The sequence below is a fragment of the Theobroma cacao genome, chromosome 3 (assembly GCF_053813885.1).
Source record: "Theobroma cacao isolate CCN51 chromosome 3, ASM5381388v1, whole genome shotgun sequence".
In the NCBI taxonomy this organism is placed as follows: Eukaryota; Viridiplantae; Streptophyta; class Magnoliopsida; order Malvales; family Malvaceae; genus Theobroma; species Theobroma cacao.
In genome coordinates, this window is record NC_142641.1 from 26239847 (window position 1) to 26259557 (window position 19711).

General features: G+C 33.1%; 1 protein-coding gene across 7 annotated transcripts in view; it reads left to right on the forward strand.

The window, feature by feature from the left end:
* Positions 1 to 1239: 1239 nt before the first annotated feature.
* Positions 1240 to 19711, forward strand: part of CNBT1 (cyclic nucleotide-binding transporter 1) — a 37838-nt gene continuing 19366 nt past the window's right edge. The window contains exons 1-8 of one of the 7 annotated variants that reach the window (XM_007010822.3): positions 1240 to 1603; positions 3023 to 3163; positions 6000 to 6522; positions 10709 to 10900; positions 12865 to 12963; positions 15069 to 15206; positions 15705 to 15953; positions 18828 to 19076. In XM_007010822.3, the coding sequence (XP_007010884.3) occupies positions 6016 to 6522; positions 10709 to 10900; positions 12865 to 12963; positions 15069 to 15206; positions 15705 to 15953; positions 18828 to 19076 (1434 nt within the window). In that variant the 5' untranslated portion in view covers positions 1240 to 1603; positions 3023 to 3163; positions 6000 to 6015. Of the gene's footprint in view, positions 1604 to 3022; positions 3164 to 5999; positions 6523 to 10433; positions 10515 to 10708; positions 10901 to 12864; positions 12964 to 15068; positions 15207 to 15704; positions 15954 to 18827; positions 19077 to 19711 lie in introns of those variants that run through there. The other 6 variants (XM_007010821.3, XM_007010818.3, XM_007010825.3 and 3 more) reach the window with 6 other exon arrangements.

A 19711-nucleotide genomic window follows, 5' to 3' on the forward strand; every position in this document is an offset into this window, starting at 1 on the left:
GCTAAACTTGGAAGCACCTTTTGGGTCTTTCTTTTAGATATGTTATAGATATTGTTCTTAATATATTTAGTGTTTCCTTTTATGTTTTTTTGGTTGGTCTCTTGCATATGATTTGCCTTTTCTTTAGTGAGTCTTGTGCTTTGTTGGTTATTGCATCGTTGATGTGTTTTCCCTTTATTTCTTGATCTTTTCTTTGTTTTGTAAAGGTTGTGTTCTTTGTTTATTATTGTTGTTTTTTAGTTTGTTTTATGGTCATTTGTTAGAAGAAAGCAAAAGTGTATTTTGTTTTTTTTTATCTTTCATTAATATGGATACCGACAACATGTTTGGGTGTTTATTTATTGAATTAATATTTGATGTATTGACAGTGTATAAAAGGTATACATTGTCAGCTCATCAAATGCTATCACCTCATTAATGAGGTAAAATTAAAAATCTTAGAGACTTAAACTTAAATATTAAAAAGTTTTCAATAATCAGTTAAATAAAAAACAAAAAAATATCTTTTTTTTCCCTCCCTAACTCCATTATTTTCTTCTTCCTTTGTTCTTTTTCTATTAAAATTACTAGAGTAAGGTCGATGCAATGCTGTAAATCCTGACCCATCTAAATTGAAGAAAAGCCCAAACATGCAAAGACAGTCCAAAAATAATGAAAGTTCAACTTTTAAAGAATATAAACACAAAATCAACCCCGAAACTCTCCCATTAACATCAAGTAGAACACGTGTATATGTGTGTGATAGACTATGACTTATTTATTTATTCAAGCCCGTCACGTGTCACCCAAAAGGGCCACGATGTGGCCAAACTTGAAGGCGCTTTTAGATATTTCTTTTAATTTAATGTATACTTTATGTAAATTTTAAATTAAGTTAATATTTTAGTTTTGGATTGAATATTTATCGTAAATATCAACCAACATGTATTAAAATTCACATGAAATATGAAAATAAGAAAAAAATCACTTAATTTAATTTATAAAAATTGGAATACCCATTTCTATTACTATAAAAATTTGCAATAAACGAGTCGCTTCTTTTTTCTATTAAAAAAATCAATAAGAATATTTGTCAATTTTAATAAGTTAAAAAAAAAAAAAAACTTGGCGGTATCATGAAGGAATCGGGGAATGTGTCTCTCTGTCAGAGGAGCAGAGGCCATCTTAATTAGTTATGGATGGATGAGTTGGCGTGGGGAGTGGAGCAAAAACAAGAGAAAAATGAGCATCAACGGCTGGCTGGCTGGCTGGCTGGCTGAGGAAGGGAAAAAGGAAAGTCACAGCATGGTTTGTGCCAGCCAGGCCCTCCCTCAGTCCCTCTTCTCCTTTCCAATATTTTTCCAAGCAAGTGGGCCAATCCCATTCGCTTTCTTCCAAGACTGACTTTTCAAAGTCTTTCTTCTTCTCTCTCTCCATCAGTCAGCGCTTCTGCTTTCTCTTTCTCAGGCACACAGCTCCCTCCATTTCGTTTCTTTTTGTCAAGTTGAAGAAGCCATTCCAACTATCAAAGTGCTTCTTGGTTTTTTCTTTTCCTGTCTCAGTTCCGGTGGGTGAAGGGTGGTGTAATCTCTCTTTTACTACAAGGGAATTCAGCTTTAAGCGGGTTTTTCTTTCTCTCTCAGATTTGGACTTCCGTTTTTAATTCATGTATTTTGTTGTATCGAGAAAGCATTAGTGCGATAAAGGAATAGAAATATGCTAAGCTAAGCTATTGTTAGTCTCTGAAATGCACCATGAAACATAACTCATTCTGCCTTTTAGTCTTGGCACTTAGGTACTGCTTGCTTTTTCTCTCAGAACCATAAGTTAATTTGGATGCAAAACCAAAATACTAGTCATATTTTTTAACAATTAAAAATTAAAATTTTCCTTTCTTGTTTTGGAGAGAAAAAGCATGCTTCTGCTATAATATAGAATAATTATGTTAGAATAGGTGCTCGGTCTTAGTAAACTTTTCATTTTTAATCAGTTATGGTTTTGCTTTATACTTATTTGCTTTTGCTTTTAAGTAATCTTTTATTAGGATGTAAAAAGCATAAAACAAGTTGCAAAAGCGACAACTAGACAGACCAATGCTATTTTAGTGTGGTAAATGAGTTGAATCCCATTTTCATTGGCTTCACTTTGAAATTGGTTTATCCAATATTCTTAGATACGTACCTTTCCATATCCCAGGCTATTGATATCCCATATGGCTTGATATTAATACTGATCTGAGCGTTTCATGCTTGTATCTAACTCTTTCATGGAAAATGTTAAGTGTTGGGTGGAATGAATGTGAATTCATAGCAACTGTCAGCTGAAAAAGCCTCAAAAAGTGTAGGCTTATGTAGCATGTGAGGTAGAGAATGAAACTTAAAAAATATGTTGACCCGAAGGGGTTGAGTTGGATTGAACCTGAGAACAAAACTTGCTCTAATCCTGTCCACAAATACTTGAAAACTATGTTTTCTATGCTTAAAATAGGGAATGATGATAATGACACCAAGGAAAAGAGTGAAGAAACTAAATGGTGGGCTTGAGATTTATAGAGGTTTCGTCTAGCCATGCAGTGCCTGTGTCATAACTCCATAAGTCCATCTTTTTGGGAGTTTCTTCACTTGCTTTGTTTGAGCTTACCATGCAAGCATAATGCACTATCTATCTTAATAAAATCTACTTGATTTCTCAACCCTACATAAGTTTAGCTAACACCCAAAATTTGCAATCTCTACCAAAGACCTTTTTACAAAATTACTAGTTAAAAGCCTCAAAAAGTTTAGAGATGGTATAATGTTCAGAACTTACAAAATGATATGCCAATTTAGGCTCTAGGGGATTTCAATTTGATTATGAATATCTTGAAGATTCAAAAATAATAGCTCTTTGAAAACATTCAATTTTGAACCCTTGTTTTGTAGCTTAGAAGTTAAAATAACCAGTGCTAAATTCTTGGGATATGTTGTCATTGTTTCTTTTTCTCGTTTCAGACTATAATTTTTTGAACTTTATGACCCAAAGATGCCCTTTTGCTTCTCAACAGGTGTCTTTCTTATAGGGTACTGAGTTCAGCATGATGGTCCTTCAAGCAACCTTAGAGCTTTCTTCCGTTTTCTGAAATTTGAATGTTCCAGGTGATTCCATGATATTTTGACCTCTACCAGCAAATATTTTTTTAGCACAGGTATATCATTAGTCACTCATAATTTCATTTAAGCTTCTTTTTTGGAGGTGCCTGTAGGTTTTTGATCTTACCCGTTGGGTCCTCTTGAAGCTACAGAGGGCTTTCAAACTTTTAACGAAGGCCTTTCTTATTTTACCATAGGCAGTTAAAGAGGCTTGTTCTGAGATACAAAGTTTGTCTCGTTTAGGAGAGCCTTTAGGTGCCTTTTGATTAATGGTGACTTCTTTGAGCATTCTATCCTACTGAAGCACCTGACTCATGTTGATTAGGGACCTCTTGCTAACATAATGCCATCAAAATTTTTCGCACCTAGTAATGATATTTGATATCCATTGTACTTTACTACCATTAAAATCAGCACAGTGAAGCCAACATAGAATTCAAAATGAGTAATAAATGCACCCTCTGGTTGCAAGGGACAAGCTAAACTACCGACTTGTTTTGGTGCTGCTAATGATGTAAAAGAATGTGATAACTGCGTTGGGATTCAGAGTGTGATTAATATTAAATATACTGGAGCAAGGTGACGATAATTATTGAAGTAGGAGTGACGGAAGGGGAAGCACTGGCTTTGACAGTTTATGTGCTGTAATTTTAATAAGTGATAGAATCCAAGAAACTGATGCCAAAAAGCAGTTGAAAAAAAAAATACAAAGCATTATTCCTAATGGGAGATTGACTGCATGGATCACATTATGCCATTGTGCTCTATTTAGATAGGACCATATTTTTAGCTGATCATTAAGAGTGAAGCATATTTTTTGATAGTTTCCCATGTGCTCTGCACACCGCCCCCACCCCCCTTCTTTTCTTCCCCACAAGCATCTTCCAAATCTTATCTTCTAATAGTGGCATTTGCAAGCCTCTATCTCACATGCCCAAGCCACCTTAAACATGTTTCCCACATTTCATCCTCAATTGGCAGTGGCCCAACTACTTTTTACTGAATATTGTTATTAAATGATGCCAACAAGCAGTATCATCAATTGGACTTGTGGCAAGCTCAGAAGGGAAAGGCATTCGCTGATGGCATTTCTTATAAGCAGGGTTAGGTAGATATGCAAAATTCAAAGGCTTTACAGATTCTGCATTGCTAATCATAAGCAAAATTAGCAGAGACAGGTGGAGTTGTCTTATAAAAGCAGAGGATTTTTGTAAGATTTCATTAGACCTGGCAGTGGCATTGGGCCTCCAGCAAGAACATGGTTTAAAAGAAAACTGATAGGTTAGGGGGGTCCAGACTTTTTTATACATGATATTAAGACATTTAATTAATTCCCAATTGAATTGTGAGCATTTGCAACTTTAACTCCGAAGATGTCAAGCCTTGGCAGCTTCAATTATTTGTTATTCTAGTTAATTGAACACGAAAGATATGAAAAGAGTGCATTTATGGAACAACTGATAAGTCAATATTGAGGAAACGTTTTGTTAAATTTTTGAGGTAGGCATCCATCCTTAAACCAATTGACAATAGGTGGAGAGAACCTTGTTTTATTTAAGTGCTCAAGATCAAATTTAATCAATGTGAGATTTAATCTATCAGTGCTTAACAGTCTTGTTTTATTTTTTCTGCCAAGAACTTAAAAGTCTTGTTAAGCCTGACCTTTGTGACTTTACATAATTAGGTTATGTAATCAAATTATTATGTAGAGGAAGTGCTAAGATTTGAGCTGGCTGCTCCTTCTCCACAGTGTATTTAATGGCAATTGTGAGATCAAACATGAGAAATCCCGCATATATAATTCTATCACCTATATAAACGTAGAAGCTGTGTACCTCTTGGAGTAGTACCAAGTTACAGAAAGTTCATTCTGAAAAATGAACTTTGAAATTAAATTTGGCTTTTATGTATAATCTCCTTTCTATCAGAGCAGCTGACCTACTTTGATGTCCAATTGTATGCATACTGGAAAATGCATTTTGAGAAAAGTTTGTTATAATTGATATAATGTCTAAATAATTAAGTCAAAAATATCTACACCTACGAAGATTATAGCAGGATGGCGAGGACTAGTTATATGTTCTCTCATTTCCTATCATTGGTGGTTATTATTTGCGTCTGGCCGTATGCTTTGAAGAAAAATAGTTTGGCTCAAATCTATTCAGAGATCGTAGTTTCTTGGACTTATTTCTAAATCCTGGATAACTAATTAAGGAGATAAGGGTCTTTTCCCATTAGATTTAGGAGAGAAATAATCTTCTTTGTGGTTATAATAAGAGTGTAAAAGTAGCAATTGTTGTGGATAAAAAAGGTGAATATGCATTTCACAGCCAAATTGGTGGTTTAGGTTATAAGCCTTTCTTTGTCAAATCAAAGGAGGGAAAAAGGGTGAAGAGGAAGGAAGTAGTTGTTTCTGTGTGAAATGAAATAGCAGGTGAACCACAATAGAGAGGGTATGGTGCCAAGGAATAGAATATCTATATAGAATAAGTAGAAACTGTAACCTTATGATAAGTTCAGATTTATTTCAGGACATATTTAGTTGGGTTGATGGACTCTAACAGTGAACAGACTGCACAAAAACTTATTGACCATCAGTATTGCCCCACTGTAATTTTACCTGCTGCTTTTTTTATCATAGATAATCGAGCATCTGGATGATGTCTCTTTATAAATTAAAATCAAAGTGATGCTGGCTAACTGGATGATCTCTTCATTGTTTAAATCTAGAAGACTAGGAACAGAGTTATTTTCCTTTATGCTCTTGAATTTATCTTTAAATATGCTGGGCTAATTTTTTTGTCTACCCTCCAACCCCCTTTTTTTGAGCCAAACTAAATATATAGCAGCACGTGCAGCTAACTAAGCTGACTGTTTATGTTTCCTTTGTAGATCTAATATATGAGACATGGCATGTTATGATAAAGATGAGGTTCCAATGCTGTCAGATATTCATCCTCAACCATCAGAAAATAATCAGGATTCTCAGTTTCAGGCATTGTTTTCTAGGACTCAGAGTGCTTCAATTTCTATCCCAATGAACTCTATAGAGTCCTATGAAAGTACTAATCTTGTCGGACATACTGGCCCCTTGAGGAATGAAAGAAAAATACCATTTATACAGATGAGTGGTCCGCTATATATTAGCCGTAAGCCTGAAAATTCTTTTCATCCAAATCAAAGTGTAGCAGGCCATAAAATGGTGGAGTCTAAGGCAGAAAAATTTCCTTCTTTTAATGGAGTGGATGAAAAAGATTGGTCAGATAACAACTATGTTGGCAAAAATGAACATTTACTGAGGTCTGGACAACTAGGAATGTGCAATGATCCTTACTGCACAACTTGCCCAACATATTACAATTTCAAAGCAGATCAAGAGAAAAACTCAAAAGCTTCAGGAATCTTTGATACCAAGGTATTTTTCTCCACTCAAAATAGTGTTGTTGGTACCAACTGACTTTCATAGATGGTTGTCAATTTATTTCTTGTTAAGTTGTCTTATATGCTTTGGAGTGCATATAGCTTCATTCATGAGAGGTAACTTGTTTTTAAGTCTTCTAGTCTGTTTTCTGTCCTTTGACTAGGATTTTAGCTCAGAGTAGCTAATTTGTGTGTCAGCACACCTATGGAACTCATAACATGAAGTTCTTACAAGTGAATATAATTTATGTGTCTGTCAAGGATGCTATGATTACTGGATTATGTGCACAAGATGGAAAACACCTCTTTTTTTCTTTTGATTGTATGGAAAAGCTTGTTTGAAACTGCAGTTATCTTCACATGAACCTCTTGTCATTATATAGTCTCTGGTGCTGCAATTGTTAGATTGGGGATGTCCATCCTTTTTTTTTGGTATGAAACAACCATCTGCTCATGTAGTAATTTTTAAGATTTTTAGACTTACCATTTAGTTCTATATTCTCGGTACAAGGACCGGCGACCGCTTTTACTATCTCTAGATGGACTATATCTTTGAGTGGATTTGGCCCTAAGGACTAAAAAATTCAAGCATATTAACAAAATGTGAGAAACATTTGTTAGTGTTTAGCTCTGCTAATAAATCTGCCTGTATTTTCCATTTTATTCAAGATATGAGATTTTGAGATTTGTTGTTTTCAACAGTTTGGGCATTTCAAATGGATGCCTTTTCCTCATTAACTCATATTCTCTTAGAAAACCTGGTCAAGAATCAAGCAATTGCACTTTAATGACCCCCTGGCCCCCAAAAGAGAGAAGAAAAGAACTGTATTCGAGAAGTTTGTATATGAAGTAGCTTAAAATAGGATATGTTTTTCCATCAATATCGTTTGTGGTCTACACCAATTTTATATCTAGATTTTTCTCACTTCCACTTTTCAGGGATATTATTGTATCTGTTATATTTGTTGTACATCCTTTAGTTTTAAGTGCTCCATTTTTTTTGCCTTCACAAGTTTAATCAAGTTTTAAAAGCCAGCTGCTTGCTGCTGAGACTATCCGGGTCTCCAATATCCCTGATGAAAGAAATAAACTATGATCATGCTACTAGAAGTTTATTTTGCTTTTATACCGATGACAAGTTTGATTATTGATTTTAGTGAAATGTTTTACTTGTTTGGGTGTTGTCCACCATTTAGACAATGCAGCTCTACCTTCAATTGCACCCTCTAAAATCAGTTCATTGTGAGTGGTAGTGATTTTGTTATTTATTAATTTTTAAAAGTACACACCATTATGGTGATAAGGGAAGTGGGAATGCCTTAAGGTATTACTTTATTGCAGTAGGTGGGCTCTTTGGCCTAAGACCTTTTTAGTGATGGGGAGGTTTAGTAGGACTATCTATAATCATAACATAGTATGCATGGTGTTGCTCAGAAAAGGTTAGCATCACACCAATGCTTATATGTTGAGCATACTCTCATCCAACTTGCTTAAAAAGAGAGGGGAAAAAAGTGAGAGACAAAGTGAAATTGAAAACGTAGAAGCCACAGAAATGATCGATACATGGCAGACAATTTTTTCTTATTTTGTATTTAATTTTTTCAATAAAGATAATACTTTAAAAAGCCCTTGAACTATTCAAAAAAATTCAAATAAGCTCTTATTCTTCTATTGCATTCAATCAAGTCCTATTTTTTTATTTTTGAGTCAAATAGGCCCTTATGACTAACAATTGACTAACTATCATTAGTCAAAATGTCACTTGTCATTTTTATATGATGTGGTATTGATGTGGAGTGTGAAAATGCCATGTGGGCATGTCATCATGCCACATTACTATGCCATGTTATCATCCACTATGATATGTCAACATGCAATGTCGGCACGACGTGGCATAAAATAATTTTAAACCATTATACTTTTATTTTGGATCAAATAAAGTCTTATGACTAACGGTTGACTAACTGTTGTTAGTCAAAATTCTACTTGTTAAAGCGTAAAGACTTATTTGAATTTTCTTGAAATAATTCAAGGGCTTCTTTAGATCTTATGCCTTTTTAATAAGTATCAATATATATTTTTTAAATAAAATGTATCAAAAGTTTTGAGTTAATCTATTGGACAAGACAATTCTTTCATCTAGAAATTATTTTGTAAACTTATCAAATTATCAGAAGGTAATTACTTTGGTTATATTTTTGTTTTAATTAGGTTATATTTTACCACTTAAATTATGATATTTAAAAATAACAAAAATTAACTGAACAACTATATAAACTCAATCCTTGGGTTCTAATATATTTTTTGGTATATATGAAGATCCATTAGATTTTGGGCTACAGAATAAAAGTAATCCCCTTTCATCTCATAAACGCCAATCCTTGCACCCTAGATTTCAAACATGAGACCTTCAAGTTGGAGTTTAAAGTTCTAACTGATGGGGTGTCCTTTTTGAGATAAATAATTGAAGATTTCATAAATACTGAATAGCTAGAATATACCAAAGAGCATTAATGAAAAAAATAGTTAGTCATCATATGGGTTTGGCTCAAGTGGTAGGGCGGGTGGAGGTTTGAGTGAAGGTCTTAGGTTTGGATCTTGCATGAATATCTCTTATACTAAAATGTTTTTATGTATTATAAACTTGTAGATTATTATAACAGTAAAAGTTATAATATATGCTAATAGTTTTCCCATCAGCCTTACTTTAAAATATTCGATACATAATGGTGCTTTTTTTAAAGGGTAAAAGTCTCACTTTATTAAGAATAAGAGGTCATAAAAGCTGCTATGCATGATGTATGGTCTCTATTTATTTATTTATTATGCACATAAAAGCACAGATATTAGTAAAACATTTTTCTTGGTGTAAACGGACATCAAATTTGATATATTCCTAAATTGTTAGTTTCTAAATTTTTTTTAATATTATTGACTTAACATTAATCTTCTCAAAATTAAATTTTAATTGGTTACAAACTTATAGTTCTATTCCACTTTTTTCCTTGGCAGAGAATGGTTAAGATAGTTTTCATTTAGTTTGACTTCTTATCACTTGTTTCCTTAGAAAGGTCCAATTTTTAATTTTAATAATTTCAATTTTTCTTCGATTAAATAACCAAATTAAAATTCTCTCAAAATGGTCTAAAGGAAATTTACAAAGGCATCAAATTTGAAGGTATTTCTGAATTATGCTGTATAATTTTGATATTATTAAATTACACATTAATCTTATTTAAATTAATTTATTTAACTATAAACTCCTAATGCCCTTTTACTTCTTTCTTGGTTGAGAATCGTTAAGAGAAATTTCTCTTATTACTTTTTTGCTTAGGAATAGCGACTTTTTAATTTGAGCAACTACTAGTTTTCTCAGATGAAATAAATCAAATTAAAATTTTTCTTGAAATGCTTAAAAAGAAACTTACTCAGCAAATCTGTTTTGATAAGAGAGTTTTAGTCATATTGAGTTGTTACAATTAAGAAAATGTTGAAATACTCTATATTATTAATTCCAATATTATTAAATCACTTATAAATTAAAAGAAAAAACACAATTCAATCACTTATACTTTGAGTTTTATATATTAAAAAATTCACATTTAAAATTGTAAATCTATAATTAGAAAAAGTACTAAAACACGAATAATTACGTACGTGACTATAATTATTAGTATGATGCTGAATGGAAGAATAACATTTAGATTGATCAAAATATACCTTTTCATTTAATTTACATTGTTAGAAACAATAAAATTATTAAATGGGTACTCAAATTTGGTTAATGACAAAAAGTTTAAGACTTTACCTGTTAAGTTATTACCGCTAGATTTTTCTTACTCTGAAATCATTATCTTATATATATGCATGTATGTGTCGCATTTTTATTAAAATCTATGGAGAAAGGTACCCCTGGCTGCCTCCATGTCGCTTTGCCCCTTCTACAAATGATGCCACTTTTTTTCTTATATGACCAGGAAACGTACTGTAAGTTTTTTTTTTTAAGCCAATGTACTATAAGTTGTATCCATATATTTGTAAGAGTGTAATCCTGAGAGATTTTTGCTTGAAGATACAAGAAACAAGATATTGAAACATGAACCAATTAAGTCTTTATGACATCCAATTATTTGTTCCAAATACCATCATAACCATGCAGCTTTATTTTTGTTCGTTTGCAGTTCCATAATGTTCTCTATGGGGATGCCAAAGGTTGGGCTAGGAGATTGATGTCTTTTCTGAGTTCTTATGTTCCCGGAGTTATGAATCCTCATGCTAAAGTTGTTCAGCAATGGAACCAATTTTTTGTCATTTCATGCTTGATGGCAGTTTTTATAGACCCATTGTTTTTCTTCTTGTTGTCTGTGCAGAAGGTCAGTTCATTTTTGTTTTTCTTCTTATTGCTTTCTTAATTACTATGATTACATATTCTTTTAAGACCTTTTCTTCTCTAGTTGGCCTCATTATCTTAAGGCTAGCAATTGGGTATTGTCTTTTGCAGCAATTTGGATTTACTTGTATTATTTGCTTTGATCTAACATATGGATTCTACAAGATATTGAATTTTTTTGTTACAGACTTTTTTTGATCTTTTTAACATCAAGCATGCTATATCGAATTCTTAAATGGTGCTGGCCTCTTTAGACCTTTTACTTCTATTTACTCCTTTTTCCTCTTTCTTTATGGGCAGGGTGCTTGTTTTAGTTAAAAACATGTGATATAAAGTGTTGTTAAAAGTAGATGATATCAGTTATGTTTGTAGATAAGAATTCCTTACAAACTTTTTAATTAGTGAATGTGTTCTGCTTTTGGAGCTTTATTATTGTGCTAAGTGAGGGAATGAGGTTATGTGAATGGAATGTCGAAGTATACATGCGTGCTAATATTACCATGAGAGATTGTGGGTGGTACAAATTAAGGCAATAACAAGTCAGAATAAAGCCATTCTAGTTCCCTGATGAAGAAATTAGAGGGAGAAAGTGTGAGGGCAAATTAATGCTGCTGATGAGTAATGGGATGGCTTATTTTTAATGCGAGGGGTAGCTAATAGGGGATGTCTTTTGCATGCCTTTAACAATTGAAATAGAAAATTTTATCGGACTAAGGCATGGTGTAGTAGATGCAGTAAAGTGTTGTGCAAAATTTGGAGCAAGAATTTGCATTCAAAACTGAGGTGTGAAAGTATTTTTCTTTTTTTCTTCACTAACAATTTGATTGTTTGAACACAATAAGTGAAATCCCATGATGAGATAAAATGTCTAGAAAGGACATAGTGCTCAAAATTAACTGGGGTTTTTAACCTTTTCAACATAGTGCTCAAAATTAACTGGGGTTTTTAACCTTTTCAACCCCAAATTGAACTTTCAGAACTCAAAAGTAGTAAATACCTGCTTTGCTTTTTGGTTGCGGTTGAGGTGTGTTCACTCCTAATATTACTTTGAGCCAAAACTGGATGTGTGTTTGGCGTTATGTTTGTGGTACTGAGAAACATTAGTGATCCCAAACTGAATGCTAAATGGGGCCTGATAATTTTGAGAATCTCTTACTAGAAGAAGAGATGGGGCTTCGATTTGGCCCATGATTTCATATGCAACAGGACACTGCTTAACCGGACCAGTGCCTGGCACTGGTCTTCTGCGATGAAAGATGTAAAACATACTGATTTAAAGGGACAGAAATGATGTGGAAAAGATATTCTTTCTGTTAACACACCCTTCTCTCAAAACATAAGTACAAGAAAAGTAGAGCCATCATCTGCAAAAGCTCTACATCAGAAAGTAATATGGTAGGCTTTTGTTAGAAAAGGATTGGCCTTTGAGGCAGTGAACTTCAGATTCCTAGCAAAGTACAGGCAAAAACTCTAGCAATCAGGGTCAGCCCTTATAAAGGAGGTCAACTAGGACAAGACCTTAGGTCTTAGTGCAACCTAAGCTGCAAAACTCATAATGTCTTATATCCAAAGTGTTAACTTGTCACATAATCTAACCAATTTTTATGTTTTGATGTAAAAAATTTAAAAATTTAGCACATTTTATCATGTTTTGATAAGATTTCCGTGGTATTTTAACTTTTCATTACCTGCTCTTGATAACAATCAAGGTTCTCTTAATTTAAATCTCATCCATTTTCTCTTTTTGTCCTAAACATATTTCAAATATTATTTTCCGTAGTTAATTAATTAGTTATTGGAAAATTACATTATCTTTTCAATATATATTTTTCCTTTGCTAAAAAATAGTAGCGTACAATCTATAATTGTGTATTTGGCTTTCCTATTTCTACAAATGACATTGCTTCTTATGTAGTATGCTGTAAGCTATTCTGATTTTAAATGCAGGATAACAAGTGCATAGTTATTAACCAGCCTGCAACTAAAGCGTTTGTAGTTTTGAGAAGCATGACTGATTTTATATACCTGCTTAACATGCTCCTTCAGGTAGAGAGCTTCTTCTCCTCTTTTAAATCTTGCTTCTTCATTTTTAGTATCTCTCTCTCTCTCTCTCTCTCTCTCTCTCTCGTAGTTTCCAAAATGCTGAGATGGTAAATGAGAATATTTCTAATACGAAGTAACTCTAACATATCAGAGAAAGGGAAAAGAGACATCGATAGAAGCATATTATCTCATCTAAATATATCAGATTAGACAATGTTGTAAAAACAGGATAACAGATGGGATGAAAATGGGCAACCAGAACCTGTTGGTGCCATATGATTGAGAAGAATATTCATCAAGAGTGAAAATGGATGGATAAGGAGTATTGAAAAGTGTTATGATAAAATGGTTTGGTTACACGTATCTAGAAGGTGGTTTATGCATAATTCAGTTGGACAGGAAATTTAAAATCACATTAAAAATTTTTCATTGGTTTTTTTTCTAATTTTTTTGGGTTTTCCTATTCCTTTGTCAAGAAACAAGTTGAAAAGGGTTTTTTACGTATAGTTTAACCAAAATTATGGTTCAATTGCAAATTATGAGACTTAAAATTTCAAATTTGAACCATTTTATTGAAAAAATTGAAATAATCCGGACAAACAAATCAATTGTGCACCGCACACATATATAAAAAAAAATGCTGATTTTTAAAATATATTATTTCTCCTTTTAAGCTGAGTTTGGCCAAATGGAAAATATGAACTAGACGAAACTAAATTTCTTTCGAGCGGAATTTGAATTAGATAAAATTGAAGCAAAAGTTGCTTATTGTTTCTTGGTTTAGATACTCTTTATATACAATGATACAAGCCTAAGAGGAATGATAATGGTTCCCCAAAGTAGGCCTAAATTAGATTTATAGTCAACATGGATATATACAAAATATTACACAAAAATGCACATATATTTTCAGCACTCCGTCTGTTCTAGATGATTCAAATTTGAAACATTTGAAATTTGGAAACTAATTAGCCAAAACAAGTGATTAGGAAAGAGATGGTACCATGATAGCGACTCTTCGTTCCTCTTAGTGAATGAAGTGAAAATGTATGCAATGTTGTTGGTCTACTCTTGAAAAGCATCATTATGTGCAATTTGAATTACTCTTGTTATCACAGAGTGAAATATGGTTAGGAATGTTATGCTCATATGCATAAGCTGCCAACAGAACCAGACCAGTTCTGCGGTGATATTTGACAAGTGTTGTTCTTGGCTTAACCACTAGAACAAACTGCTTGCTTTTTTATCTTACAAAAAATTAAGGAATCACCCAAAAAGATACAATAACCAATCACAAACATCTATTAATCATTTCCTCTGCCCATTGAGAATAGATAAAAAAATGAAGCATGAAGCTTAATTTAAGACATAACAAATCTTTATATACTGTTCTTTGCAAATATTTGAATATTTTAAGAACTACAACGATGTGTACTGTTCTAGCTGTTAAGAAACAAACTCAGAAAAAATGCACTGCATGATCAATAGCAAGTCATGTAACGATAATATAAATGAGATTACCAACCAATTATCCATGTTCTCAAATAAGATGTTCATTTTGGTAGCTGTTAAGTCAACATTCATGAACCATCCACACAAAGTTGACATTCATTTTAAGAGGGCCATTTATAGTTGTATTATCAGTCAAGCAACTGAATTTGGAATATGATAAGAAGCATATAAAACTTAGCCCTAAGAGGAAAAATCCACTTCTATACCCAAAAAATATTGCAGCAGACCATTATCATTTGTCTTGGATTTTACCAAGATGGTTCTTACTATAGTAAGTACCAAAATATCTCCTGTTATTGTCATATCATCAACATAGAGGAGAAAAACAAAAAAGAAACAAAATCTCACTTATATTTATGAATGAATAATGTTGAATCATAAGGGCTTTGCATGAAACTTAAGTTAAGCACCACTGTACCATATTTCTCAAACCATGCATGTGGTGCCTAGTGAAGATTACATAATGCTCATTGAAGCTTACGAAATTGATTAATTTGGAAAGACAACTATATATTTGTTTTTCATATTCAAAACTTTGGCTAAATCTCATTTCCTGTGCAAGTTTGACAAATATTTATTTGATTGTTCCCATGCAGTTCAGGTTGGCTTATATAGCTCCTGAGTCTAGAGTAGTTGGTGCTGGAGAGTTGGTTGACCATCCAAAGAAAATTGCTGTCAATTACCTTAGCAGATACTTTTTTCTTGACTTATTTGTGGTACTCCCACTACCTCAAGTAAGTTATTCTTGTCTCCCTCATGTATGACAATTTCATGTTTATTGCACTCCACTTGTGATAATCATATTATGTTTATTTCCTTTCTTTTACACATGTTTTTCTTATTCTGAATGAATCTCTGAGCTTGACTTCGTTTTGTTGATATTCATGATTATTTCTTCCATGTTCAAGGTTATCCAAATTCACTTACCAAGTTATAATGTATATATCGCAAATTTTCTATCTTAAGGAGTTTTCTTTTAGCTCAAGTTTAACATCAGTAACGTAAATCATTTCTTTATCAGTTCTTATGCAGCTTGGGGTGTTTATTAGCAAAAAACTGCATGCCATCTACAATTACAATCTCTAGCTCACCAAAGTTTATCATAAAATGACTACTTCTATCTGATGCTCCATTTCCATATTCACCTTATCGTGCATTCTTTGTATTGATGGTAATTAACTTTTTTTTTTTTATCTGTTGTCATAAACTGTCTTTTCATGATTTCATTCCAGATCATGATATTGCTGGTCCTACCGAAATATTTGGGATCATCAGGAGCAAATTTTGCAAAAAATGTTTTACGTACAGCAATTCTTATTCAGTACCTTCCCAGATTGTATAGGTTTCTACCTTTCCTTGCTGGTCAGTCTCCAAGTGGCTTTATATTTGAGTCGGCATGGGCAAATTTTGTCATAAACCTTCTCACATTTATGCTGTCTGGCCATGTTGTTGGGTCATGCTGGTACCTCTTTGGATTACAGGTGGGCAACTGTTATTTTAACATTTAAAAACATTTCTTGATCATTTTTATCCTTTCAGAAACTGTCTTGAAGTGGCATTTTGTGCATAAGATCACTGATAGGATAGGATGAGACAAAATTAATAAGTAAATTGCCTTTCTTTTAGCAGAAGCATAACAAAATGCTCCATCTTATCTTACATGTATACTCATAATTCATTGCAGTACAAGTAATTCTTGTCTCTCCCCGAAAGTTAGGTAAACCAGTTCACTAACTATCTATAGGCTCATTGATTTAGTGGAATTCTCATTTTGCAAAAGTCTCTTTTTCAACTGCAGGAAATCATCCTCCTATATTGCTTGGTTAGTTCACACGATACTAGATTAGCATATAGCTACCTAGTTGGCATATATGATATTCCTCACATGTGAACGATCAAATTCAAGCTCTTGTAGTGTTTTAGTTGAACCAATTCACAGGTGGTATGAGCCATAGCTCTACTTTGATTCAGCACTCATAGTGGCTACAACTATTCACTTCTTACTTCTAAGACACTAAAGTACAATCAACACACAATAACATGTAATAGACTTTCTTTCAGTAGGAGATTCTACCTAATCTTAATTAGAATAATCCTTAGTAAGCACCTTGAGTATTTGGATTATTTGGTTGTATACATTCAAGCAGAAGGGAATGATTTTTCTTCTGTGAGAATAGAAAGGTGAAATTTTAGTACTACCTAAACCTTGTGGTTACCTTTTTGTATTCATACTGAGAGTTATTAGCATTCAAAGACGATATTATCCTCACTACACATTACAACTTATAACACTCCCTCTCTAGCTGGTGCATATACATCATATGCTCCTGCTGATTAATCTATATCTCACTCACCATGTTCGAATCTCATTGTGAAAAAGTCTCTCTAACTTGCAACAATCAACTCAATATGCTTAGTTTATTTGTGAGCAGTTGATTAGAAGCAACTTGTATAGCTGCTTGGTTGTCGCATATACAGATCCATAAGCTATGAATGTTTGAATCCAAGCTCTTCTAGTATGTGTCTTATTCAAGCCGAGTCACAAATATGAACCATTGCTTTCTAATTTCTCTCAGCACCCAATATTATGAGAACAATCTGCTTCTTACTCTTGCAAGACACTCAATTTTGACCAACACAGTCCTATATTTAGGCATCTAGCCTAATTTGCATCTAAATAACCCTCAACCAATGTATCAATGTGATTTTTTGAAGTAAACCATGCACTGGAGAACCCTAAAGATACCTCATAATGTGTATCGTTGCATCCAAATGGCTGGTTCGTGGGGCATGAAGAAACTAAGAACACCAATTGTATAAGAGATATCTGTTTGAGTTACTGTCAAATAGCCTAACTTACCAATTAATTTGCTAAATTGTTCTAGAAGAGATAGTACTCACCAAGATCCAGTTCAGGTTTAGTGTTTGCATCCATAGGAATATCTACAAGTTTTGATCCAACATCCCTGTCCTAGAAAGCAAATCAAATCATACTTTCTATGTGACAAAGATGATGCCAAACAAGGTCTAGCCATGTTGTTGCCCAAGAAGTACTCTTTTGTTCAAATATGTCGTTTGGAATTTACTCTGAGAACCACTTCAACCCTTTTATTCGACACCATCATCGCTTGTGATAACAATATTTACGTAGACAATTAATTATACTTTACCTGCGGGAGTATAGTACTAGAAGATAGAATATTCTTTCTCTCCTATATGAAGACCTAAATAAAGCACTAACACACTAAATCTTCCAAATCAAGACCTGGGAGATTGATTTAACCATCCAAAGATTTCTTTAAACAACATACTAGACCTGATTCCCTTGAGAACCAAACCCTAGTGGTTACCCATGTAAACTTACTCTTCGAAGTCCCCCTCTCAAAAATCCATTTATGATATCTAACAGATGCAACAACCTTTAAAATATCGTAGAAAGAGCAATAAATGAACTGGAGAAATTTTGGCAATAGTTGAAAGAGACTTTGAAGAATCAAAACCAGGCCTTTCGCGAGTAAACTAGCATTAAGTCTACTAATCCAAATGTCAGGATTTTCCTTGACTTGTACAGACCTATTAAAGCCAATCACCAACTTGCCATAGGCATCTGTGTAACTAGTCCAAACAGCTGAAAATGGCAACTCATCTCTTTGAAAGGTGCCTTAGGAAGAATGACAATGAACTTTTGCACAAGTCCGAAAAAATGCAAGAGTTCAGCTTTAGGACTGATAGACTCAAACTCTAATTTTAGGTTTCGTAAGAGTTTCAGAACTACCTCTCTTTGGTTTTGTGTTCGCTTGCATCAATAGCGATTGGCATAGCAGGATGCAACTGTTCATACACTTATTTCCAACTCGACATAATATTCCCCACTTGCAACTAAATTAATCTAAAGATAAATCATAAATGTGAGTCAGATTACTAAAACGAAGTAGTTTGGCATAAAGCAAACATCCTTTAGTGTGTTTACATTAGTATCATATAAGTAATATGTGGTTCCTTCCAGTTCCACAATATACTAAGTGTTTGAGTGTCTACTTGTATATCTATTTTAGTTTTGTATCTGATACCTGCCAGCAAATTTGCGTCCTCATAGGATTTGAAATATAAATAGTTGTATACCTCTTTTGCTTCTGTAAATTTTTTATTTTATTGTATTAAACTGAATAACTTGGTGTAGCATATTCATCAGCTTTCTTTAGATCTTACATTATGAAGTGTGCATTGAGTTCTGCTTGTTTGATTTTCTTGGTTAATAGACAGAAGTTGAAATAGCTTTTGTTAATAAACGCATGAAAGATGATTGTGATTCTTTTATTTGTTTTTTGTCCCCCTTCTAACTTTCTCTTTACCAGAGGGTTAATCAATGTCTTCGAAATGCCTGCCATGACTCCAACATTGTAAATTGTGAGGAGTTTATAGATTGTGGATATGGGCATACTTCTAATCGTACTGAATTGCCAAGTTGGAAGAACAATGCAAATGCTTCTGCCTGTTTTTCAGAAGATGGATTTCCTTATGGAATATATATACAGACAGTCAATCTAACAACAGAACGAAGTATTATTACCAGATATGTATATTCATTGTTTTGGGGATTTCAGGTAATTCATTCACTCTATCATCATTTTGCCAATGTTAACTAAGTTGTACTTCTGTACTTTGTTACATGTTTGGCATTATTTAGTGGCAATAAGTTTAATTAAATAATAAGGATGTTTGGTTGTTCTTTTTGGCCTTTTCTTTAGATTTGTTTTCAAAAACAAAAAATAAATAGTTTTTTCTGATATAAAAGCAAGTATATCTCTGAAGAGTTTAAAATTAAACATTTTAACATTTTTCAAGAGCAAAACACATGAATTTTCTTTTATGTGAATCAATTATGTTTGAACTATGTTGCGTTTTATCCATTAACTCATTTTTTATAAAAAATTTGATATATATATATATATATGTATTTATCTTTTAACTATATGCTTTTGGTTTTTAGCAAATTTTGAGGAAGAAAAAAGTAAGTAAAAAGCAACAACAAAGTGAAGCCTTAGAAACTTGCTGCATAAGCTAGTGATAATTGAGAGAACACATCAAGGGCCACTTGCAAGGCTTAATTTAATGGGCCATGAGGAATATATATTAACACATGTTTTTGCCCATTATGTTATAATAGGTGCAGTACTAGAAAATTCGTTGAAACTTTCATATCCTCGTAGTGGTTTGTTCTACTCATTATTCACATGTA